The sequence below is a fragment of the Macadamia integrifolia genome, chromosome 12 (genome assembly GCF_013358625.1).
Source record: "Macadamia integrifolia cultivar HAES 741 chromosome 12, SCU_Mint_v3, whole genome shotgun sequence".
NCBI lineage: Eukaryota > Viridiplantae > Streptophyta > Magnoliopsida > Proteales > Proteaceae > Macadamia > Macadamia integrifolia.
The window spans coordinates 17,693,914-17,703,055 of NC_056568.1; the positions used below are offsets into that span (position 1 = coordinate 17,693,914).

Consider the following 9,142-nt stretch of genomic DNA (forward strand, 5'->3'; position numbering starts at 1 on the left):
CCCAAAAAAAATTTTTTTTTTAAGAAAATTTAGCTCATTCAACTCTTAAAAATAATGTCATAACTTATAATTACTAAATACATGATTTCAAATGAAATCCACATTTTTTCCCCAAAAAAGTGAGGGTTTCAATTTTTTTTTTTTATTTCTCAGATCTACTCAAATATATTAGTCTACACTTTGTTGATTTTTTATATGTTCTTTAAAAACATTTAATCTACAACTTCTATAAAAAAAAAATTTAATTTTTCTTCAATGAATGAGAGACCCACTACCATAAATATTTCGACTGGGGTAAATATTGTGCCTATATTCGACAAGTGCAGAATATCATCGTAGTTGTTCCTATTGAAGAAGAAGGTCCTAGCCAAGGATTTGAACCACCACGACACTCTTCACGGCACTCATCACAGTGGCAATGGTAATGAGGAAAGAAAAAACTGTAAGAAACTCAAACCTCATCATTTTGAACATTTTCAACTCAATATATTTGTCTATCAATACGATACCCTCTACTTAAGTATTTATGCATTCTACATGTTATATATAGCTTTTTTTAACTGTTTTTTTTATGTAAAAGTGTATACCAATGTGTTCCCTATCCATTTATGTGCGTATCTTTAGCGTATCTCCGATACGATATGATACCGTTCAATACGTATCTTAATTTTGACCGATCGATACGGTGACCGATACCGATACTTTAATCCTTGGTCCCATGTCAAATCATATACAATATAATTCCTGATACTTATTATATGCTCGCTACATAGAAAGCTCCATTATAAGGGCGTTTGATTCTGTTTTTGCTATGTCTAGAAACAATAGAAATGAAAAAGGTGTCTGATTTTTCTATTTTTCAAAACATTTTCAATAGCGCAGACGGATTCAAGACATGAGTGAAGGCACAGCGTTACAAATATGCAGCTTGAAAGTGAAGGCGAAATGTTGGAGTTGTAGGTATACTTCATGGAGATGAGCTCCAGAAGGACGAAGGCAGGCTGGAACTGTGAGCTTTGCACAATTAGGTTGGAGTCGCCACTTTTGGATAGCGAGAAGTTTTAATAATGGGTTGGGGTTGGGTTAAGTCGAGTGAAGTATCATGTTTTTTATAATTTTTGTCTCTCCCACTTGTTTCTAGAAACAAAAAAACAAGTCTTACTTGTTTCTCCATTCCTGTTTTCAGACACAGAAATAAACATAAATTTCTATTTCAATTTCAAAAAATAAATGAAACGAAATAGAAAAATCAAACTACCCCTAAGTTAAAGTTACGAAGAGAAAGATATAGATAAAAGTACCTGCCCATGTATCATCATTGTTGTCTGTGTTAATTTGAAGCAATAATGTGTAATCAACACTTTTAAAGATTCTGTTCCTTCGAATCAGTGAATTTTCTTTAGATTTACACAATTGCCAATGTGTATTTCCCTCAATCTTTTCAGGTTTGACATATCATGTGACTCTCAATTGGGGGCAACCTTCCACACTAAACTCTTTCAAGGATTTTGTTCTTCGAGACCTTGAATTTCCTCGAGATTTTCACAAAAATTAATTTTTATTTCCATCAATATTTTCAGGTTACACAAATTCAATAACTTTCTTAATTTGGGGCAATCTCTCACTCTCAACTCTTCCAAGGATTCTGTTCCTTCGAGGCCTTGAATTTCCTCTAGATTTTCACAATCGTTAATGGAAAATATCCTCAATCTTTTTAGGTTTGACAAATCTGGTAATCTTACAAGTGATTTGCAATAATAAAGTAATAATTCCTTCAACCTTTCCAAGTGTGATAGATCTGAAATTATCTGCAGCGAAAATACAGTTCTTAACTTCCAGATGAGTTAAGAGTGGAGGGAAGCTCTGGGAGAGATTCAAGAATCTTGTAGCCTTCCAAATATAGAACCTGAAGCTGAGAACCACTCATGCTGATTAGAAGTGGTCCACTCATGTTGGTTAGGCATTTACATCTGATAATACGAAAGTGAAGCAAACTCCTCATTCTACCCATTGATCTTGGTAGCTTCACCAGTTTATGGCAATATGAAGCTTCTAATGTCTCAAGCTTCTCTAACTGCCCCACACCATCAGGCAATTCTTCAATTTTTGTCCCCATTACTGAAAGCTCAACCAAATGTTCCAGATTGCCTATGGACGTAGGCAACTTGATTATAGAACAATAATCCAGAATAAGAGTTTTGAGAGAATTCATTTGACAAATACTATCTGGGAGTTCCAAAAGAGATGTGCAACCGCTAAGATCCAATCTTTGTAAGCAAGGAAACCATGAGAAGAAGTCAAGAGAGCCTGACAGTTCAAAACAACTCCTAAGAAGAAGAACCTTCAATTTTTTAATCCGCTGTCAAACAGAGAAATTATATAAAATATAACTCTCCATTTAAAAGTTTATAAGTGAAAAAAAATAAAAAGGGATAGACTTGTACTATACCTTATGTTTATTTTAAGGTTTATCATTCCATGCTAGTTTGATATCACTCCATGATAAGTCAAGATGTACTAGTTCCTCATTATAAAAATTGGTAGGTAGAATTTCCAAAGGGCACTTTCACCAGTGGAACCATCTTAATTGAGAAGGAAGATGTGAAAAAACCACATTGAGGATATTACAGTTATGATTGTGAACTTGGAGAAATCTTAAATTGGGCATCTTTGCAAAGGCTTCAAAGTTTAAATCACCTATGTGCACTTCACGTGGAAGGAGGATACCTTCAACCGCTTAAATTCCCTACACCGGAAAAATAGTATTCCAAGTAAAGAAAATCTGCGACATACATACAAAAAAAAGAAGAAGAAGAAGAAGAAGAAGAAGAAGAAGAAGAAGAAGAAGAAAGATAAGGACATAGAATCTCATTTAATGCTTTTTATATTTATTGTACTTGGTTTATTCTCTTGTAGTTTATACCAATATATCATGACAAATGATATCCACTTGCTATCCCTAGTTCCATATGGTTCTGGGAAGGCTAGATTAAATTAGGTCCCAACCTTTGCATTTTTGCATAATGTTGTTGCTTATACTCGGACCCTTATTTATGCTAGCTGCTTATTTTTTCATGGAAGTTTGTGATTATTTATAATAAAAAGTGAACAAGAAAAGATGCTGCTTACCGTGTCTTTTTCTAATACTTCTAGGATCTCATCATCTGACCACAATCTAGTTCGTTTGGTGGGGTCCCCCTGACTATCTTTTGAGACAATTTTTCTTCCCATGAATTTAAGTTGATCATGCATTCTAAATTTCTGTCCATAACCATCATACTCTATCTTTATGAGGTGCTTTTGAGTGAGTTCTTTTATGGCTAATCTCGGATGCAACTCACAAGCTTCCCACATTGAAATTGCATCTTCTGTTTCCCTTCCAATAAAATGGCATGCAATATCAAGAAATATGATTTTCGCATGATCACTTAATTTATTGTAACTTATTATCAACTTTGCAAAGACATCTTCATCATAGCTTTTTATCGACATTTTAGAGACCGTATTATCAAGAATATTTTTCAAACCTTTTATTGTTTCTTCCCATTCTTCTTTCTCTTTGCCAAACAAAAAGGAACCCAACACCTCTAGAGTTAGGGGCAACCCATCAGCATAGTGTATGATTTCATCTGAAAGCTGCTTATACTCTTTTGGGGGTTCATTTTTTGAAAAGGCATATGAACTTAAGAGGTGAAGAGAATTCTTAGGGTCCAGTCCTTCAGGATCGTATATTTGAATATCTTTGTCAACTTTATGTGCATTCAAACTTTGGTCATCTCTAGTTGTTATGATGACCCTGCTTCCTTGACCAAACCAATTGATTCCACCAGCCAATACATCAAGTTGTACACGATCATCCACGTCATCAAAAATAAGAAGAACTCTTTTCTCGGAAAGTACTTTTTCTATCAATTCTGATCCTTTAGAAACAATGGCAATATCGTGGTCCCTTTTCAAGAGATCTTTAAGAAGTTGATTTTGCAAGGAAACTAAACCCTTATCTCCTCGTGATGCTTCTTCTCTCACATTTGTAAGAAAGCTACTCCCATTAAAGCTTTTAAAGATGCGATTATAGATGGCCTTTGCAATAGTTGTCTTTCTGAGACCACCCATGCCACATATTGCCACAAAGCGTACACCAATGAGATCACTATATATTAAAGAAAGTAGTTTATTTATGTGGGAATCTATTCCAACAAGGTGTTTACATACACCCAAAGGGTAGCTACTTGGTTCTCTCCAAACCCTTTGAATACTTGACTCAACTAAAATTAGTTGATCCCTGCAATTTTCAGGTTAAAAGGTAAATCACAATGATAAGTAACAATATGAAAATCTTTAATACAAAAATAAGAAGAGATTACTCAAAATTTTTTAGTGGAATAGGAAAGAAAAAATTTGAGAGAAAAAAAATCCCCCCACTACTAATGAGATATGGGTTTATTCAGAAATCCAACCTTGTGTATAGAGTTGAGTGAATAGTGGGCTGATATTATTTATTCTTAAATTTTTCTCACAAGTAGCCCTACATATCATCAGAATAATGTGTGCTAAAACATAATGACAAACAAAAATTGGTTCCTTGTTTCTCCACATGTAGAAAGGAAACTACATCAACCTTCGATAGACCAAATAACATTGGGTTCAGCCCAACTGAGTAAAAATATAGATAGGAGGTCAACGAAGTTATTTATTTATTGTAATTTGATAAGTTAGGGATTAAACTATTCGAGGGAGATAATTTTATGGCAGTTACTTCCTTTGTGTAAGTAATAATTAATTTCAGTCCAATATGTATGAGTATGTGGATTGTCATGGTGGGCGTAGTACTCTGGTTTAACATTGAAATAGAAATGAAAACAATTCTCTTCATTCTGAGAATCAATTTTAACACTATTCCTATGCCTACTTTTAACTCTGATATCCTAGGTGTGGTCTGTTCCTCTTTTAAATTTTGGTTTTAGTGCAAGTTGATATAGTTTATAATATTGTATTATTTCTATCAATTTTAATCATTTTGGTAAAATTATGAAGAAAAAAAAAAGGTTGATATCATTAATATAAAGGAAAGAATTACGAGCTTTGGTGGCTTCTCAACCCTTTCAAACTGATGTATAAAAGATTTCAAAAGTTTAATGATATTGGTAAACATGCAAAGACGAGGATATTAAATATGTGTAAAGGAAAATCACAACATAAGACATATATGGCCATGAACTTCTAGTAGCATACCCCCTCCTCGATTGGGCTTTTTTGTGAAAGAGCTGTCGCATGAAAAATGCCTTGTACTTTCTTCGCTCTTGTGATTAGGCTTCTTAACTCTTTCATAGTATCTTTTCTCAATTGCTAAAGTTTTTCTTTCTATATTACATGAATTGTCCTACAAGGTTTGTCCTGCTTAATTTAGGGACCCCTTATCCTTTTTTCTGCTCTGCCCAAAGAAGGTTGTAGCGGTTGCCTTTCATTGTGTTTTTATGTTTTTTTTTTCTTTAATACATACAAATTACTTATCAAAAAAAAAAGTAACATACTCCTTATTGCTTCGTAGAAATTTATAAACACCATATCAAGATTAAGGTTGCAAAAGCATATTAAGATATGGGGATTGAGCAAGATGAACAACCTACCAAAACTGGAGTCAAAAGAAAATTTTAGAACATAAGGATGAGTTGAAAAAAAAAAAAAAAAAAAAAAAAGAAGGCATCGTTTGATAATGTTTCTGCTGTTTTTGTGTCTAGAAACAGTAGAAACGGCTTTTTACATTTTCAGAAACAAAAATGAATTTTTTGGTGTTTGATAAACATGTTTCTTGAAACGTTTTTTGCAAACATAATGCCACTAAAAAATCCAATAGTATCATCAGATGCCCAAAAGGGAGAGAGGGTTCAGTTGCCTCTTTTTAGGTTTGAATAGTTGAGAGATTTATCGGGTATAACAGTTTTTTTTTTCTCAATGTCATTTCTAGAAACGACGAAACAAGTCCGACTTGTTTCGTCAAAGTCGTTTCTAGAATTGTAAACAGGCATAAATTTTGATTTATTTTTTTAGAAACGGGTTTTCTAGAAATGACGAAACAAGTCCGACTTGTTTCGTCAAAGTCGTTTCTAGAATTGTAAATCGGCATAAATTTTGATTTATGTTTTTAGAAACGGATGAAACGGAACAACTTTATCAAACGCTTTTTAGGTTGTTTTTCCATTTTTGGGAACAAGTGCAGGAACTCATGGTTTAGCTTGACAATATATGGTATTTGAATATCTAAAGCTCTTTCCCAAGAAATTTGATATTCTTTACTCATGGCGTTCTTAAATGCTAAAAACAGAAGACATGAGAATTGACACAAATACGGGAAAAAGAGAAGTAGAACACAAGAAATATATAAGGCAAACCAGCAAAATAAAGTAAGATTAAAAAACAGTAAGATATGAATGTTAAAAGTGGATAGGATAATACTTTATGCAACTTATTGGAAGAAATAAAGTGAGAGAGTGCTGAAGTTGGTCTATGGGGATCCTTCTACTATACATTCATTGACTGCAATATAAACAAAACAGTTTTTATTTTTTCGGCTAAAAGGTAATTTGTATTAAGAAATTAAAAGAAAAGTACAAAAAACCAGAAGAGAGAATAGAAATACAAAACAAATTACATAAGAAAACGAAAAAGATTTGGAGTTTAATTAGATAGGGTCAGTTGGCCAAGAGTATGTTGGTGTACGTTGTCTTGTATTCCATCACAGTTTAATCTAGGGAGTACTGGTGCAGTACCTCGACAGGCAGGACTGCGGTCCCGCTAGCCAGTAAGCAGGCCGTGGGGGTTGCAAGGGGGCAGGAGGCCCCTCTGCATAGCAGCGGGTGTAGAGGGGCGCAACCCCCCGCTCGAATATTTTATTTGAGAGCAATTGTGTACTTTCCGGATTAGGGCTTTTCGCTATATATTTGTAGTGAGAGTTTCTTTCTCTGTAATGCAAGCAATACTGAGAGGTGTGAGGATGAGTGCTGTAACCCTATTCTCCATTGATAGTGAAGCATGTTCTCATCTCACCGGGGATGTAGGCAATCTTGCCGAACCTCGTAAAATCCGTGTGCATTATTTGTTCTGTTTTTTCATTATCTTCTGCATCTTTTTAGGGTTGCGTTTCTACAGAGTCGGGCTACTCTTTAGTCCAATAGCTTCTTATTTGGATAAAATTCAAGTTTCTTCAGTGGTGGTAGAAGGTAGATAAGAAGCATGAAAATGGTAGATATGAGGAGACAAAGATAACTTCTTAGTTTTTGCCTTCATATGCTTCTTAAGATCCTTAAAAGATCTTCTAATTCCCTCATCAACTCACCATAGGTTCATTGATATGAGGAGACAGAGTTTACTCCTTAGTTTTCCTTCATATGATTCCTTAGTTTTCCTTCATATGATTCTAATGATCCTTAAAAGGATCTTCTAATTCCTTCATCAATTCATCATAGATTCATATATCTAATTGGCTTAGCATTAGGGCATTCCAAGGAAGGCATTAGTTTAGGTTTCCTGTGTTATATGAGGGTCATAAGGGAAAGGTTGAGGACTTAAAATCGTGGATTGGGATGAGAAGTTTAGGGAAATCTTAGGACCGGTAGTCAAGTCTTTTAGAAGGGCTCTGAACTAAGGGTTAATTTTCTTTGTAAATGCTAGTGGTCTCACATTAATTAGTAAATTATATGTATAATACAAACCATATCGACTAGTGAAAAAAATTAAAATTGTGGCCGATATTAAACACATATAATACATTTTATCATATAATTTTTTTTTTAATATTTATTTATTCCAGAGAGAGAGAGAGAGAGCACAAAAGGTCAGGTTGATTGCTATTGTAGACCGTCCTTATTTATATAATGCGCAAGAGTTCTTAGAATTATTTTTTGCTAAAAGTCAGCAAGTGAATAATATTAATAGAACGCAAGAATGACAGCATACAAAATAGACCTATTGCTATTCCACCTTCGGCATGATCATCAGTCGAAAAAACAATCCAACTAAAAGAAAACTACATAAACCGATATCTTGGTCTCAGCTGAAAATCCCAATTTAGATCATGATTAACCAAATGAAGAGTTGTATCCCAGATTATAGTAATTCTAGTTGTTGCAGTATGTTTGGCTAGTTTAACCACTTCTAAGTTAATCTCCCTGCAACAATATGGGATTTTTCAATGTAGGGTTAGTTCCTTTCAGTCCTCCACAACCCCTCTCTGCTATAATGAGCATGACAACTCTCTCTCTCTCTCTCTCTCTCTCTTACACACACACAGAGAAACATTTGAACATGCATCTCCCTCACAAAACGTACGTACTTTTGCTACTGCGGGGTTTACTTTCAAAAAGGGAAATAGACCGAATATTGATCAACCTTCCTGAAAATTAATTTTATATTTTAAATATCATATGCAGTTCTATTTTTAGGGCCAACTCTGGGTTATCAAGTGTTACATCTGGTGAAAAGAGTGCAGGAAGATGATAGCTTTCATTCGGTGGTGAAGCAAGCCTGGTCTCAACATGTGGGTGGCTGCCCAATTTATATCTTGGCACAGAAATTGAAGGTGGTGAAAGGGGTGCTAAAAGCTTGGGCAAAAGAAAGATTTCCTAATCTAAATGAGGAAGTGAAAAAAGCCACTTCAGAGCTAAAAAGAGTGCAGGATATTATTGAGGTTTCAGGAATGTCGGATGCTCTCTTTAACGAAGAAGCTGATGCAAAAACAACCCTTTTAAATGCTAGTAAGATGCAAGAAAAACTGTGGTCTAGGAAGGCTAAATTACGATGGTTGAAAGAAGGTGATCGGAACACAAAATTTTTCCATCTTTCAGTGAAGATTAAAAGATCAAGAAATCAGATTAGCATGTTACGTCGTGAAGATGGTTCTTGGATTTCTGATCAATTAGATTTGGCCAACTTTATTGTGGATTTTTACAAGAATTTTCACTCTGAAATTCCTGTAGAACCACACTATGAGCTACTTGACCAAATTCCGACAATCATTTCTAATGAAGACAATGCTTTCTTGGATGATGTTCCCTCAAGGGAAGAAATAAAGATGGCGATATGGGATCTAGATGCGGACAGCTCTCCGGGCCCTGACGGCTTTCCAGGTCAGTTTTTCAGAAGTTGT

The 9,142-nt window shown here is 34.6% G+C and overlaps 1 protein-coding gene across 1 annotated transcript; it reads right to left on the reverse strand.

Annotated features, from left to right (window-relative positions):
- Positions 1-1,828: 1,828 nt before the first annotated feature.
- On the reverse strand, positions 1,829-4,113 carry LOC122094764 (disease resistance protein RUN1-like). Its single transcript, XM_042665366.1, has 2 exons — positions 3,130-4,113; positions 1,829-2,359 (listed from the first exon to the last, which is right to left on the reverse strand). Exons 1-2 carry the CDS (start codon positions 4,111-4,113, stop codon positions 1,829-1,831), a joined length of 1,515 nt encoding a protein of 504 aa, XP_042521300.1.
- Positions 4,114-9,142: the final 5,029 nt, after the last annotated feature.